General features: G+C 39.1%; 1 protein-coding gene across 1 annotated transcript in view; it reads left to right on the top strand.

Moving 5' to 3' along the window:
• Positions 1 to 17,428, top strand: part of SUPT16H (SPT16 homolog, facilitates chromatin remodeling subunit) — a 33,314-nt gene that overhangs the window by 1,896 nt on the left and 13,990 nt on the right. Inside the window, exons 2-8 of the mRNA XM_528703.8 lie at positions 9,523 to 9,615; positions 10,914 to 11,084; positions 12,468 to 12,620; positions 13,060 to 13,206; positions 13,601 to 13,752; positions 14,516 to 14,688; positions 16,438 to 16,528. Of these exons, the coding sequence (XP_528703.2) occupies positions 9,523 to 9,615; positions 10,914 to 11,084; positions 12,468 to 12,620; positions 13,060 to 13,206; positions 13,601 to 13,752; positions 14,516 to 14,688; positions 16,438 to 16,528 (980 nt within the window). The remainder of the gene's footprint in view (positions 1 to 9,522; positions 9,616 to 10,913; positions 11,085 to 12,467; positions 12,621 to 13,059; positions 13,207 to 13,600; positions 13,753 to 14,515; positions 14,689 to 16,437; positions 16,529 to 17,428) is intronic.

The following is a 17,428-nucleotide window of genomic DNA, read 5'->3' as shown; positions in this document are numbered from 1 at the left end:
ATTTCAGCATTGTAAATTATCTTTCAAACTGATCATCTACTAAAACCAAGCCATTAAAATTGGTCGTTTCCTTGCCATTCATATTAAAGCTGTCTGTGCATGTTTCATCTTTTGAGGCTAAATACATTAGATAATTGAAAATAAAATTGATTCTCTTGCATTTTATGAAAAGCAAAAATAAGAACTAAATGGTAGATGAATACTGAACTTTTTTTTAAATTTTTTGATTAATTTCTACCAAATGATTTTTTGCAGCTTCTCTCAGTGTCATATTATTCAAACATAATCGATGTTAGAAAAACATTTTAAAACCTTGATACTTTCTAATGATCAGTAAGTACTAAAAATCCGAAGCCCTCTCTTCTACCCATAAACCCTGAAACTGTGAACCTTTGGTATGAAAATTGTTTCTAGTCCCAGTGATTCAGATTCATCAAATAATTTCATTCTCTCTATACCATTCATGAAAACTAATCTGTAGCTCTAACTTCCTCTACATGACAAATTAACTGTGGCCTGAAGACATGTTGGCAAACCTAATAAAACTGATAGTCTTTAAATCCATGAAAGTTATTTCCCACCCACCATTTTTTTTTGTATCTCAAAAATCTTTAAAGTTTATCTTGGCCCTCTTACTACCTTAATGACATCATCTTGGGAGAATGTTAGATATTGATAAGACACTGATGGTGTGAAGTTATGAGCCAAATCTATGTAAAAGTGTACCAGTTAACAAAACCTGTGGCTATTATGAAAAACTTACTTGAATAAGACTTTCTGCTTTTGTGTTAATGTGTCCAGAACCCACCTGTAGAAGTTCTTTGTGTATGCAGTCTTTTCAGCCTACAGTGCTTTCATTCTGATACACTTAATCAGAGATAGTAGTTTTCTGGGTTAAATCTAGTTGCTTATCCTCCTGGATATAGCAGAAAGATAGTGGGATATATAGGTGTGTTGTATAACTTTTCTCTTTTACACCTTTTCCTTTTTTTAATAAGAAAACTGGGATTGAAATAGAATAAGTTGAAGTTAATGGTAAAAATTCCAAACCTGGCTGGGCACCGTGACTCATGCCTGTACCCAGCACGTGAGGCCAGGAGTTGAAGACCAGCCTGGGCAAGATGATGAGACCCCCGTCTCTACAAAAAAAAAAAAAAGGCAAATAAATTAGCCAGGCATGGTGGTGTGTGTCTATAGTCCTAGCTACTTGTGATGCTGAGGCAGAAGGATCCTTTGAGCCCAGGAATTTGAGGCTGCAGTGAGCTGTAATCGCATCACTGCACTCCAGCCTGGATGAGACCCCGTCTTTAAAAAGTAAATAAATAAATAAATAAATAAATCCCAAGCCTTTTGCTTTCAGCTTCCATCTTAAAAAAAAGAAAAAACTGTTATGACTAAAATTAACTAAAAAATGATTTGGGCTCCACACCCACTTTTAATTTTAAATACTCTTGATTATAAGCCCTTAAAAGCTGTAGTGGTTGAACCTGGTAGTTCCAGCAGTCCAAATACAAGTACACAGGGTTGTAGAGAACTGATAAGCTACTAAGCTTTTTCTTCCCTTTTTTAAAAATAAGAATAGGAATTAACCTTACCTATCTGCAAGTTAATTTTCAGTTAGGTACATATTTTGAGGCTATTGCAAATAAAATATTTTTTAGTTATAATTTTCATAACATGTCCTAAAAACAATTGTAGTTATCATGTACTTTTAACTGAATAGAAATTTCAAAAATATTAAGCCTTGTATCTAAGTAAATCGTGTCATTTTAGAGATGGGAAAATGGAGTCAGTCAAAAATAAACAGGAGACCTTAGAACGTGCTACTGTTTTATGACTTCTGGAGGTTTGAGTCTAGATCCAGTCTTGCCTCTTATGTTTTAAGTGAGAGCTGCTAAGAGCAGAAAGGATTTGCAGCACCTTCTCTGTATTATTAGAATATCGCAGGTGGTAGTGGTGGTTCGTGGAAATGGGCTGCATGCTTCTTTGTCCTCTTATGCCTACTAGATCCTTCTTCAGGGATTGCCAGCCTTTTCATGATTACGATTATTTTTAACCAAGTAATATGATTAGTGCTGCTCATTGGGAGAAACAAAAGAGGTTATCTACCATCCCAGGGTTCCAGCTGCCTTGAGGGCTGAGTGGTACAATATCCAGGCATATCTGTATATCATTTGAGACCTACCTGTTGGGACATTCTGATATGAGTGGACCTTGACTTCATCTGCCTTTTATCTTGAAGAATTCCATAAAATGTCAAAAATATTTGTTTTCAGAAGGAATACTCACATTCATGTGAGCATACACCAACTGTCAGGATTGGGGTAGTGGAAGACTGACCCCAAAGAAATTTTATGCCTTTGAAGAAACTAATGAATTAAAGTGTCAGTGCTTCTCTTGAGTGGAGCTTTCTGGCTCTTTGCAGATTTTTATGGTGGCTTAGTTTCTTGTTCTGGGTTGTTCTGTTAAGATTCAACAGCTATGTTCTGTGGCTCAGGAAGGATTTTAAAAAATACATAGTAGCTTATGCCTGTATAATCCCAGCTACTCCAGAGGCTGAGGTGGAAGGATTGCTTGAGTCCAGGAGTTCAAGACCAGCCTGGGCAACATAGTGAGAGAGAGCCCATTTCTTTAAAAAAAAAAAATTCAGTCTTCCATCAGTATCTGTCAGGGATTGGTTCCAGGACATACCTAGATACCTAAATCAAAGGATGCTCAAGTCTCTGATAACAAAATGGCATCATATTTGCATAGCCTATGTGTATCCTCCCATTATTTTTTATTTCTAGATTACTTACAATACCGAATATAGTGTAAGTGCATGTAAATAATAGTTATACTTATTTTTTAGGGGGTAATGACATAGAAAAATGTTTGGCCATTTTAATTTTCAGTACACAGTTGAATCCACAGATAAGGAGAGCCAGCTGTATAGGCATTTCCTGTTATTTCAGTCAGGCAGTGGATTACTTCCACTCACTCAGCTCTTAATAGCTCCTTTATCTCTGGAGTGGGATAGAGAAAGGTTTTTTTGTTTGTTTGTTTGTTTTTTGAGTTTCACTCTGTGGCTGAGGCTGGATTGCAATGGCACAATCACTGCTCACTGCAGCCTCAACCAACCCAGCCTCAGGTGATCTTCCCACCTCAGCCTCCTAAGTAGCTAGGACCACAGGTGCATGCCACAACACTTGACCAATTATTATTATTATTATTATTATTTATTTTATTGTATTTTTTGTGGAGACAGGGTTCCACCGTGTTGTCCCAGGCTGGTCTCAAACTCATGGGCTCAAGCGATCCGCCCACCTCGGCATCCCAAAGTGCTGAGATTGCAGGTGTAAGTCACTGCACCTGGCCAAGAAACTTTTTAATAATGCTGAGTAAGGAGGGTTAGATGGAAATAAATGCCCAGATGGATTGAGATTTTTTTAAAATATTGCTTACTCAGCTTTTATAGTCTAGTTCTCTACTTTTTTTTTTTTTTTCTTTTTTTGAGACAGTCTGAGTGTGCCACCCAGGCTGGAATGCAGTGAAGCATTCTCAGCTCACTGCAACCTCTGCCTCCCGGGGTCAAGCAATTCTCGTGTCTCAGCCTCCTGAGTAGTTGAGATTACAGGTGTGTGCCACCATGCTCAGCTAATTGTTGTATTTTTCGTAGAGATGGGGTTTCACCATATTGGCCAGGCTGGTCTCTAACTCCTGGCCTCAAGCAATCCACCCACCCCAGCCTCCCAAAGTGCTGGGATTACAGGTATGAGCCATCACACCCAGCCCTAGATCTCTACTTTTTATATTTACTTTTCATCCCTATTAACAACTACAGTGCCTGGCATATAGAAGTCACTCAGTCAACAGTGGTAACTGATTATATGGGTATTTAGCTACAACCAGACTGCAAAAATACTTTCTTTTTTTAAGGCAGTATCAGTTTGGTTCAAAGGAAGATAGTTGTTCTGCTGCTGCACTATTTCTCCAACTTTTATCATCCAGATACCACCTTCACAATTTTTGCAGATTCTTTGCCACCTGTTTTATATTTTATTTAACTCTCACTTTCAAAATTATTTTAATCAGTAATAGATATAGTTTTTTAAAAATCATAGTTCTAATAAAAGCCTTAAAACAAAAAGTCACCTATCCCAGAGGCAACCACTTTGAGTTTTTTGTTTCTTTCATATTTCTAAATAATATCTATATATACTGCTATTTCTTGATTTGTGAATTTTTAACGGTTATTAACTTATGGTAGATCTGAATTTAACTTCTTTGTGTCATCACACTCATTCCAACTTCCCTACCTCCTGATACCTTAACATTTTTCTCCTGACACATTGATATGAAAAATTTTAAAGACAGAAAAGTTGAAAGAATTTTAAGTAAACCCTATATACCCACCACCCCACACAGTTAACATTTTGTTATACTTGCTTTATCACACATCCATCCTTCTTCATAACTTTTCCCCACAATTTTTAGTAAAATAAGTAGTTACTATTTACATTGTTTATGTTCATATAGATGTTTTCACTGCTGGGTGAAGTAATAAAGTATGATTAACTTTCCTTTTTTTCTACAGTTTTTTATTTTTCCTGGCATTAATGATTTCCTCAATTTTTCTCCTTTAAAAAAAGTCTCCCTAGCCTTAATTTTTCCAATAAGTCTATTATAATGTTACCAATCTTTTATTCTAAATTTCTCACACTCATAGAATTTTCTTCTGTTTCTTAAGAGCAACCTCACTCCCCACTTCCACCCCCCACGTTATCCTGTTACCAGTCTTTTAGTCTAAATTTCTCACACTCAGAATTTTATTCGGTTGCTTAAAAGCAACCTCACTCCCCACTTCCACCCCCCACACTATCCTGCTCCATCTGTATAGGTTACTCTTTAGGCCTGTTGAACCTCGGGACTTTGCAATATTGGGTCCCCTATATCCAAGAGCCTCTGCTTTGTTTTTTCTTTAGCACATTTTCTCTAAGAACTTCGTAAGAAAAGATGGGCCAGGCGCAGTGGTTCATTCACGCCTGTAATATCAGCATTTTGGGAGGCCGAGGTGGGCACATCACTTAAGGCCAGGAGCTCAAGACTACCCTGGCCGACATGGCGAAACCCCATCTCTACTAAAAATACAGAAATTAACCGGGCATGGTGCCACATTCCTGTAATGCCAGCTACTTAGGAGGCTGAGGCACGAGAATCGCTTGAACCCAGGAGGCAGAGGCCACAGTGAGCTGAGATCGTGCCATTGCACTCCAACCTGGGCAACAGAGTGAGACTGTGTCTCAAAAAAAGAATAAATAAAAAGCTCACCACTAGCTCCACTGTAACCCCATGCAAAAAAAAAAAAAAAAAAAAAAAAAGGATGCATAGAATATAAATGTCTTCAGCCCTTGCATGTCTTAAAGTGTTAGTTTGCCCTCACTTTTGGTTAATAATATAGTTAACCAAAGTCAACTCTATTGGCTTTGTTAATGCAGTAGGTATAAAATTCTGTGTTGAAAATCATTTTCTGCTCCGAATTTTGAAGCCATTATTTGGTGTCAAAGCCTTCAGGGTTACTTTTGAGAAGGCTGATATGATTCTATTTCCAGTATACATACATAGCCTGTTCTCTCTGAAATTTAGAATCATCCCTTCTGTTTTGAAATTGCACAGCAATGTGCTTTGATATGTCTCTTTGGGGAAATCCTTTTAGTCTCAAGCTCACATTCTTCAGTCCTAGGATAGTGCATTATTTGATCATTTTGGTCCCTGCATTTCCTTAGTGATGTCTTTTGTTTCTGAAATTCCTATTCAGTAAGGTTTAGACCTCTTTGGTTAAATCTGTTCATTGTTTATCTTTTTTTTTTTTTTCTTTTTCTTTCTTTGAGACAGTCTCACTGTCGCCCAGGCTGGAGTGCAGTGATGCAATCTCGGCTTACTGCAACCTCCCAGGTTCAAGAGATTCTCCTGCCTCAGCCTCCTGAGTAGCTGGGATTACAGGTGCCTACTACCATGCCTGGCTAATCCAGGTCTTCAGATGGCTAGTTTATCTTGCTACTGAAATACGTATTCAAGTGCTTTTACTTAGCCAACCATCATAAATTCACTGCACACACAAGTGCTTTATTTATACTTCTTATTTCTTTACATAGAATATTAAAAGACAAATGCAAGGGTTTGAGATTTTATAATGGTAATCATTTTTACTTCATCAAGGACTTTTAAGTGAAACTGGCCTTTATTCCTGAGTGTGTAGTAATGGAGAAGTAGTTTGGCGCCACTACCTTGACTCATACAAAGGGACTAGCAGTTTTAACTGCCATTACTATTTCACTATTGGTGAGAACTAATGATAAAACTTTTTACCAACCTGAAGGAAAACATTTCTTACTGAAAATCAATGAGAAAAGGCATATAATTTCTGTGAAGTGACTTCTTTGCATAATATATTTTGTTGTGGTAGAGAAATACAACAGAACACTCAGTTGCTATCATATATCCTTATTAACAAGCAGAAGCCTTAAAAATGTGGAAGAGTCTTATGTATGCATTTATCTTGACTTTATAGGGGAAGTCAGAATTATAGCTCAGAATGACCAGTGTTTTGGCTTTATAGAGCTATTGAAGAGTATCTGATGGTTGGAGAACTCACACATCTTGATTTCAAAACTTACTACAACGCTATAGTAATCAAAACATCATGGTACTGGCCTAAGGATAGGCATATAGAAGAGTGGAATAAACGTGAAAATTCAGAAATAAATCCTCACATTTATGGTCATTTAATTTTTGACAGGGATGTCAAGATAATTCAATGAGAAATGAATAGTCTTTTCAACAAATGGTGTTGTAATAACTAGATATTCAATGTAAAAGAATGAAGTTGGGTTAGTCCTTAGACCATACAAAAAAATTAATTGAAAATGAATCATAGACCTGTGACAGCTAAAGCTATGAAACCCTTGTAGAAGAAGTATAAAGTAAATCTGAGTGACCTTGAATTAGGCAGAACCTTCTTAGATATGATGCCAAAAGCACAAGAAAATAGATAGGCCAGGCACAGTGGCTCACATCTGTGATCCTAGCATTTTGGGAGGCCAAGGCAGTCAGATGACTTGAGGTCAGGAGTTCAAGACCAGCCTGGCCAACATGGCAAAACATAGTCTCTGCTAAAAATACAAAAATTAGCCAGGCATGGGGCAGTTGCCTGGAGTCCCAACTACTTGGGATGCTGAAGCACGAGAATTGCTTGAACCCAGGAGACGGAGGTTGCAGTGAGCCGAGATCGTGCCACTGCACTCCAGCCTGGGGGATAGAGTGAGACTCTGTCTCCAAAATAAAAAAGAAAATAGATAAATTGTACCACTTCAAAATTAGAAACTTTGGTGCTTCAAAGGACACTATCAAGAAAGTGAAAATAAAATGCACAGAATGGGAGAAAATGTCTGCAGATCCTGATAAGGGACTTGTGTCTAGAATGTAAAAACTCTTACAGCTCAATAATAAAGCAACAACTCAGCTACAAAATGGCAGAGGATCTGAACAGGCATTTCTCCAAGAGGCATACAGTTGTCAGTAAACATATGAAATGATGCTCAGCATCATTAGCCATCAGAGAAATGAAATCAAAACTACAGTGAGGGCCAGGCGTGGTGGCTCATGCCTGTAATCCCAGCACTTCAGGAGGCCAAGTGGGGGCGGATCACTTGAGGTCAGGAGTTCAAGACCAGCCTGGCGAACATGGTGAAACCTCATCTCTACTAAGAAATATAAAAATTAGCTGGGCGTGGTGGTGCATACCTGAAGTCCCGCTACTTGGGAGGCTGAGGCACAAGAATCGCTTGAACCTGGGAGGCGGAGGTTGCAGTGAGCCAAGTTTGCACCACTGCACTCCAGCCTGGGTGATAGAGCGAGACTCTGTCTCAAAAGAAAAAAAAAGCAGGATACTAATTTACACTCATTATATGGCTGTCATCAAAACGATATAAAAACTGTTGGTTAACGTGGAAAAATTGGAACCTTGATACATTCTTAGGAATGTGAAATAGTGACTAGTGCAGTCATGGTGACAAACAGTCTGATGATTCCTCGAAAAGTTACCATATGACCCAGCAGTTCATCTCCTAGGTATATATATACCCAAGAGAAATGTCCATACAAAACATATTCAAATGTTCATGGCAACATTTTTTACAATAGCCAGAAAGTGAAAACCCAAGTGTCCTGCAACTGATGAATGGATAGATAAAATGTGGTATATCTACACAATGAAATATTCAGCAGTAAAAGGGAATGAAGTATTGATACGTGTCACAACACAGATGAGCCTTGAAAACAAGTGAAAGAAGCCAGACACAAAGGCCACATTTTATTTGATTCCATGTATATGAATTGTCCAGAATAGACAAATCCATAGAGACATGTTAATGGTTTGTCTAGGGCTGAGATGGAGATAGGGGAGTTGCGGAATGATTGTACTCAAGGACACAGAGTTTGTTTTTGGAGAGATTAAAATGTTCCAAAATTGTGATGGTTGCATAATTCTGCTAAAAATCATTACATTGTATACTTTTGAATTTTATGTGAATTCTGTCTCAATAAAGCTTTTTTAAAAAATAAAGAACTCCCGTCTCTCCATCAGCCAGGAAGGACATTGGTATTGAGGTTGACAAAACCTACAAGGACAAAAACTACCATGGCTTCCAGTGCTTTCATGAAACCTCAGATATGTGGCCTTCTGGCCAGGCATCTGTGATTTCATGTTGTTGAAGTGTTCATTTTGCCCTGGGGTTACATCTCTCTATTAAAATTTCTGTGGCTGAACCAAAAAAGAAGGCATATGTAGATTTCTGCATAAATTATGACTCCTTGAAAGATTCTGAGATGAAGGTGGCTTATCTTTGAGAGTGCAAGATGATTTTGGAATATAAAAAATTAGTTTGGGCCAGGCATGGTGGCTTATGCCTGTAATTCCAGCACTTTGGGAGACCGAAGCAGGTGGATCACCTGAAGTTAGGAGTTCGAGACCAGCCTGGCCCACATAGTGAAACCCTGTCTCTACCGAAAATAAAAAAATTAGCCAGGTGTGGTGGTGGGCACCTGTAATCCTAGCTACTGGGGAGGCTGAGGCAGGAGAATTGCTTGAACCCAGGAGGCGGAGGTTGCAGTGAGCCGAGATTGCACCATTGCATTCCAGCCTGGGCAACAAGAGTGAAATTCCATCTCAAAAATAAGTAATAAAATTTTAAAAAATAAAATATTTCTTTGAATTACACAGGACGTTTGTCACTGATCTGTGTTCCTGAACTATGAAACATAGATCTGGGGGCTAAGGAAAAATTTCTCTTGATATTTATCAACAATTAGCAAGTACTGTGAAAACAAAAAAATAGAATAGCTGTAAGACTGCCAAACAGGTATGTACCTTAAACTTGAAATTTCTATCAGGAAAAAATTATGCCTGTCCTAGGTAAATATTGAAGGCTGTATTCCTGTTTTGCTAGTGTGAAAAATTAAGTGATGATTACCCACTCTTTTCAGAAAGGAGAAGATGAGTATGCCAACGTTGATGCCATTGTTGTATCAGTGGGTGTTGATGAAGAAATTGTTTATGCCAAATCAACTGCCTTACAGGTGAGAGATTTACAGCAATTTTTAGCCCTTAGAGTTGTTGGATTATCTACTGCACTATTCAGTATGGTAGCCACATTAAAACTTAAATTCCTGGCTGGCTGCGGTGGCTCGTGCCTGTAATCCCAGCACTTTGGGAGGCCGAGGCAGGTGGATTGCTTGAGCCCAGGAGTTCAAGACCAGCCTGGACAACATGGGAAAACCCTGTCTTTACAAGAAATACAAAAAAATTAAGCAGGTGTGGGGGTGTGCGCCTGTAGTCCCAGCTACTCAGGAGGCTGAGATGGGAGGATGGCATGAGCCCAGGAGGTAGAGGTTGCTGTAAGCCAAGATTGCACCATTGCACTCCAGCCTGGGCAACACAGTGAGACCCTGTCTCTTACTTTAAAAAATTTCAATTTCTCAGTCCCATCAGCTGTGTTTCTGGTACTCGGCAGTGGCTACCATATTGGACAGAGCAGATAAATGGTATTTTCACCATCACATAAAGTTCAATTGGATTTAGCAGTGATTTAGGACATAAGGAAAAAGAAGTATTAATATCAGTATGGATTTAGCTGCTATGACACAAAAACCTAAGTAACAGTGAGTTAAACAAAATATTCTTTTCCTTATGTATAGTCTTCAGGGACCCAGGCTTTTTCCAGTTCTCTGTTCTGCCACCCAAAGAACATAGCCCTCTTGCACACGGTACAGAATGGCTTCTAGAACTCCAGGTGTTTCATCTACATTCCAAGCAAAAAGAGAGAGACAGAGAAGAAAACAGGAGGCCACCTTTTCTTTTTAAGAAGACTTGCTTGAAGCTCCACACACTACTTCCATTTTTTACTTATTGGCCAAAATTTGATCTTAATGACCATACTTACCTGAAAGGAAGGTAAAATATCACTTCTTTGAGAAGGAGAAATGAATAATTGGTAGAGAACTGGTAATTGAGGAGGTAGTAACGCAGGGTTCTGTATCACTCTGTCCCTTGTTTTATGCATTTCTGTATTACTAAACATTGATATACTTCCTATAAACACAAATCGTTTAACTGATTTGATGGTTTTAATTATAGAAAGTTCAAGCATATAAACGTAGAGAAAATAATACATTGAACCCCATTGTCCTGTTCTAATAAATTGTCGACTCTTGGCCGATCTTGCTTAATTTGTATCCACTCCAGACTCCCCAGCCTGATTACCTTGGAGTTAATTTCAGACATGTTATTTTTGTCTATAAGTATTTCTATATATCTATATGAGTCCGTTAATTTTTGTATCTGTAAATACCGTTGTCACTGTTGTCTTTTTCCATAGACATGGCTCTTTGGTTACGAACTAACTGATACTATCATGGTCTTTTGTGATGACAAAATCATCTTTATGGCCAGCAAGAAAAAAGTGGAGTTCTTGAAACAGATTGCCAACACTAAGGGCAATGAGAATGCTAATGGAGCCCCTGCCATCACACTGCTAATACGAGAAAAGGTCAGGATTAATAAAGAATGTGTCATAAATGTGGAAGAATCTTCAAAAGGGATGAACAGAAATGCCTCATAGGAGTTTGAAAGAATGCACAGGGGAAATTATAGGTGGCTGTGGTTGTAATTACAAAGTTCTGTCACGTCTTCATTGTTAGGAGGAAAAGAATTCAATAATCCTATCAGTTCTGCAGTAAAACAAATGAGCTATGAAATTCTGGTGAACACTGATTTTATGTCTCCATTCTTGAGGACACTGTTAGTTTGTTTTCATCTGTATGCCTTGATTAGAGCAAATAACCTTAAATATCCTTAAGGAAACTTAGATATACATCATTTCCAGTTTTTATCAAATGTGAATTTTTTTTGTCATACTGCCCACCTAACATGGGATGTTTTCTCAGAATATTGTTCACTTATGTGTTTGAGTTTCTTAACTGTTTCTGAAGAAAAAGAATAGTTGTATCAGACGTGGTGGCACACACCTGTAGTCCCAGCTACTCAGGAGGCTGAGATGGGAGGATTGCTTGAGCCCAGGTGTTTGAGACCAGCCTGGGCAACGTGAGACCCCTTCTCTTAAAAAAAGGAATAGTCTGGTCAACTTACGGCAGCACTTTCACCTGAGTATATAAAAATATCTAAAGAAATGTTTTGCTCACTTTTGATATATTACAATCTTCCTTAAAGATTACAGGTGGGCCAGGCATGGTGGCTCACGGCTGTAATCCCAATACTTTGAGAGGCCGAGGCGAGCACTTGAACGCAGGAGTTCCAGATGAGCCTGGGCAACATGACAAAACCCCATCTCTACAAAAAATACAAAAATTATTCAGGAAGGCTGGGTGCAGTGGATCACTTGAGGTCTGGAGTTCAAGACCATCCTGGGCAAGATAACAAAACCCCATCTCTACTAAAAATATAAAAAATTAGCCGGGCATGTTGTCACACACCTGTAATCCCAGCTACTCGGGAGGCTGAGGCATGAGAATCACTTGAACCCGGGAGGCTGAGGTTGCAGTGAGTGTAGATTGCACCGCTGCACTCCAGCCTGGCAACAGAGCAAGTCTGTCTCAAAAAAAAAAAAAAAAAAAAATGTATCCAGTCATGGTGGTATGAACCTGTAGTCCCAGCTACTTGGGAGGCCGAGGCAGGAGGATTGCTTGAACTTGGGAGTTCGAGGTTGCAGTGAGCTGTGATCACACCACTGTGCTCTACCCTGGGGGTAGTAGAACAAGACCCTGTCTCTTTAAAAATAAAAAGTAGGTGGGGATGGGAGGAGAATTAATTTTTTCCATAGTTTAGAATATTATTCTACCTGTTACTGGTAAAACATATGTGTCTAATGAACTGGTAAAACATATGTGTCTTTTCTTCCCTATGACACTGACAGAATGAAAGTAATAAGAGTAGCTTTGACAAAATGATTGAAGCCATTAAAGAAAGCAAGAATGGCAAGAAGATTGGAGTGTTCAGCAAAGACAAATTCCCTGGAGAGTTCATGAAGAGCTGGAATGACTGCCTCAACAAAGAAGGCTTTGACAAAGTAAGAATGCTACTGGAAATAGCAAATCAAGAGTTGAGAAGACAGAAATGTGATGGGCTTCCATAACAGATAGTGCAGGATGTTTGTTTTGGGAAAACTGTATGTTTGTTTACATTTTATCCCCTTTGGCTGAGCAGTGTGCCAGTTTTATTTTTTTTCCCTGCCTTTCTTCCATCTGCCTTTACAAAAAACGTCTAGAGGGCAGTTTACATTTTAAGTGGTACATTAGCTTAACACCTCTTGTAGTACACACAATGACCTGGCAAAGAGCTATTTCAAATGTTTATTCAGTTCAAGAAGAGAATGTTTGAATATTCTGCAAACCAGTGATAGTTTGCTAAATAACAGAAATATCACTGGTAATATTCAAATTGGAGAGATGCATTTATTTTGTAATTCTGTATTTGCATGTTAGAAACTCTTGTCACTTTGACCGCAGATAGATATCAGTGCAGTTGTGGCATATACCATCGCTGTAAAGGAGGATGGGGAGCTCAACCTAATGAAGAAAGCAGCCAGCATCACTTCTGAAGTCTTCAACAAATTCTTCAAGGAAAGAGTCATGGAAATAGTTGATGCAGATGAGGTAAATGGAGATGAGAGGGTCTTTTTACTGTTTTAATGAAGCAGTAATAAGTCTACCATGCAAATCTGTTGGTGTGTTCTTCAGCTTCCTTTGAAATTAAGACTGACACTTAAGTTGGTGGTAATTACATCATCTCCCTTTCAAAATAATGGTAAGCCTGCGTTATGTTTTCTTGAGGTAACCCATTATTTTACTTGAGAATCACAGGAATAGCTGTAAGTCCTACATATTGTTCTCCAAATGTGTTTTGCCTGCATACCAATATATTACCTGGCGCATAGATCGTTTCCTAAGACTTATACAAGGATACATTTTGTCTTCAAATCATAGTGTCCACACACCCCGCTTTGCTACCCTCTAGTAAGTGTTACTTTATTTCTGGATGCTCTTACAGAAAGTTCGACACAGCAAACTGGCTGAGTCTGTGGAAAAGGCCATTGAAGAGAAAAAATACCTTGCTGGGGCAGACCCTTCTACTGTGGAAATGTGTTACCCTCCTATCATTCAGAGTGGTGGCAACTATAATCTCAAGTTCAGTGTGGTGAGGTAAGTATATGAAGACTTCATAATACAGCATTTTGACTTTAGCCTATTTTTTCTTTTTGTTAAATCTGTACAAATTTGTGGGGTACGTTGAAATTTGGCTACAAGTATATAATGTATATTGTCACCAAGTCATTATCTTGGGTGTCCCTCACCCAGGTGCAATACATTTTTGTTAAGTATAGTCACCCTACTCTGCTGTCAAACATTGAATTTATTCCTTCTATCTTACTTTATGTTTGTACCTTTTAACCCACTTCTTTTCATCCTCGCCTGCCCCCCTACACACTTACCCTTACCAGTCTCTGTTATCTATTTTTTCCCTATCTCCATGTAATCCAATTTTTTCGTTCCCACATATAAGTGAGAACATTCAGTATTTGTCCTTTTATGTCTGGCTTATTTAACTTAAGACTGATTACAACTCACAATTCATAGAGGACTAGTGGATAAGTGACTCCTCACAACCCCACAATTAGACTATAATGGATACAATTCAGGATATCATTTGCATTTTTGTAATCCAGTACTCACTTATTCACTGAATTTTTATCCTAAAAGTTTTGGTCACTGACTTTTACTCCAGAGCCTTTATAAACTGGTTAGTTTATTTAAAACAAAACACAAAAAAAGTTTAGATCCTTATTCAGCCACAGCTTTGGGATATGGCAGGGAAAAGTAATGATTATTGATACCGTGTCCCATTGATACCAAGGACTTTGCTAGTTTTGGTAATGAAATGTTTTCTTTCTTTGTTGGTCTCTAGTGACAAGAATCATATGCATTTTGGGGCTATCACTTGTGCCATGGGTATTCGCTTCAAGTCTTACTGCTCCAACCTTGTTCGCACTTTGATGGTTGATCCTTCTCAGGAAGTTCAAGAAAATTATAACTTTTTACTCCAGCTTCAAGAGGAGCTGCTGAAGGAATTAAGACATGGTGAGGTGCCTTAGAAAAGGAGGTTTGGAAGTTGTGTAACAAAAATGTCATTGGCCGGGAGCTGTGGGTCACACCTGTAATCCCTACACTGGGAGGCCGAGGCAGGAGGATCACTTGAATCCAGGAGTTCAAGACCAGCCTGGGCAATGAGGCCCCCATATCTCTACAAGAAATTAAAAATGAAACAATTAGTTGGGCATAGTGGTGCACGCCTGTGGTCCCAGCTACTCAGACTGAAGTTGGGGAGGATCACTTGAGCCTGAATGGTCAAGGCTGCAGTGAGTTGCGATTATACCTCGGCAGTGAGCCATGATTGCGCCACTGCACTCCAGCCTGGGCAATAGAGTTGAGACCTTGTCTCAAAAAAGAAATGTCATTAGTGTTATGTTTATGTCTCTGAGGCTCTCATATTAAAAACAGAATAAGATTTACAAATGTTGAATTGTCCTAGCATGTAGGTCTTGAATCTGCATTTCTTTCGAGCATGAGTGATCATTGTGGTTTACATTGATGTTTATAGAAACCTCTCTGACTTGTTAGGCCCTCTGTGTCCAGATCGTCACAAAATACCTTGGCCTTATTACTATTCCTTAGTTATAGAAAGTTCTGAGAACTAGTATCTCTACCTACTGGATATATACTGTTAATCCTACATCAAAACGATACGAAGGATACTGAGCTTCCAGACACCATTCTTCCACATTATCTCTAAGTCGGTCTTAAGAAGTCCTGTTGGAAATCATAGCCATAGATAGTTTAATGAAGATAAAGATCCCTCTGAGGCCACCATATCTAGACTACTTTTTAGCTTGACATACCCATTCATAGTCTAGATCCTGAAAAATTAAGGCCACAGCCCTCATAACAATAATTCACCCATTTAGTGATAAATGGAACAGGCCCACCACAAGGATCTGTTTTTGAAAATGTATAATAACTTTAGTGTGATACCATTTATCAACTCTTAAAGTATTTTATTAAGACCACCGTCCTCCTGGATCAGTGATTCTGAAATAGTATGATTAAGAATGGGATCGGGGCCGGGTATGGTGGCTCAAGCCTGTGATCCCAGCACTTTGGGAGGCCAAGGTAGGCGAATCATGAGGTCAGGACCATCCTGGCTAACACGGTGAAACCCCATCTACTAAAAATACAAAAAAATTAGCCGGGCGTGGTGGCAGGCACCTGTAGTCTCAGCTACTCGGGAGGCTGAGGCAGGAGAAAGGCGTGAATCCGGGAGGCGGAGCTTGCAGTGAAGCAGGATCACGCCACTGCACTCCAGCCTGGGCAACAGAGCGAGACTCCATCTCAAAAAAAAAAAAAGAAAGAATGGGGCCAGGTGGAGTGATTTACACCTATAATTCCTGCACTTTGGGAGGCCAAGGTAGGAGGATTGCTTGAGTCCAGTTTGAGACCAGCCTGGGCAACATGGCAGACCATGTCTCTACAAAAAATAAAAAATTAGCTGGGCATAGTGGCGTGTGCCTATAGTCCCAGTTACTTGGGAGGCTGAGGTGGGAGGATCATTGAGTCTGGGAGGTCAGGGCTGCAGTGATCCGTAATCATGCTACTGCACTCCAGCCTGAGTGACAGAGTGAGACCTTGTCTCAAAAAAAAAAAAAGTGAGTGGACTGTTTAGTTCACACTTTGAGAAACACTGCTTTAGGGGACATAAATTTTGATTTTAAAATGTTACTGAGTTTTTTTCCTAAAAGATACTTTAATATCTCCTTTGTGTCTTGTTATTAGGTGTGAAGATATGTGACGTGTATAACGCTGTCATGGACGTTGTTAAAAAGCAGAAGCCAGAACTGCTGAACAAAATTACCAAAAACCTAGGGTATGCCATGATGTCTATCGTCATTCTTGAGTCAGTTTTCAGTTAGACTGTCAGTGGTCAGTCTTATTTCTTTAGGCTAATTGATTGATTCAGCCAACATTTATGGACTAGCAAACTATACTATGTGCCAGGCACGTGATGTTATCAGAGAAAGTGAGAGATTTAAGTTCTCCCAAGTGTATAAGAGAGATTTTTCTAGACCAATGTGGTGTTCCAGCCCATAGGTTTTCCAGGATATAATTACAGATGTTAGGAAATATTATTAATACATACTATATCTCCTGTCTCCATGCACATTTGCAACTTAAGTACTCTGAGATGTCCTAATATTTTATTTAGAGACAGGGTCTCAGTCTGTGCAGGCTGGAGTGCAGTGGTGCAGTCATGCCTCACTGCAGTCTAGACCTTCTGGGCTCCAGCAATCCTCCCATCTCAGCTCCCCCAATAACTGGGACCAAGGCACGTGCCACCACACCCAGCTCATTTTTTTATTTTTTGTAGAAACAGGGTCTCGCTATGTTGCCCAGGCTGGTCTTGACCTCGTGGGCTCAAGCAGTCCTCCCACCTTGATCTCCCAAAGTGCTGGGATTACAGATGTGAGCCACTGTGCCTGGCCGTTTGTTTGTTTTGGGGGGTTTTTTTTGTGTTTTTTTTTTTGTTTTGGTTTTGGTTTGTTTATTCAATCCAGTGTATTTCTCAAATGTATTTTATACATTTCTGAAATGTATTTTATCACTGAACACCTAGAAATACCTAATAACGTGTAATGGAACAAAGGACATTTTGGGAAACAAAGCTTTACATAGGCACTCTCTTTAGATGAAAACTAGCCTGTGGTATATAGTTTCTAGACTTCTGTCATGGAAATATATACCTATATAACAAGTCTTACGAATCTGG

This window comes from Pan troglodytes, chromosome 15 (genome assembly GCF_028858775.2).
Source record: "Pan troglodytes isolate AG18354 chromosome 15, NHGRI_mPanTro3-v2.0_pri, whole genome shotgun sequence".
Taxonomy (NCBI): Eukaryota; Metazoa; Chordata; class Mammalia; order Primates; family Hominidae; genus Pan; species Pan troglodytes.
This window is presented reverse-complemented; position numbering and strand designations above follow the sequence as displayed.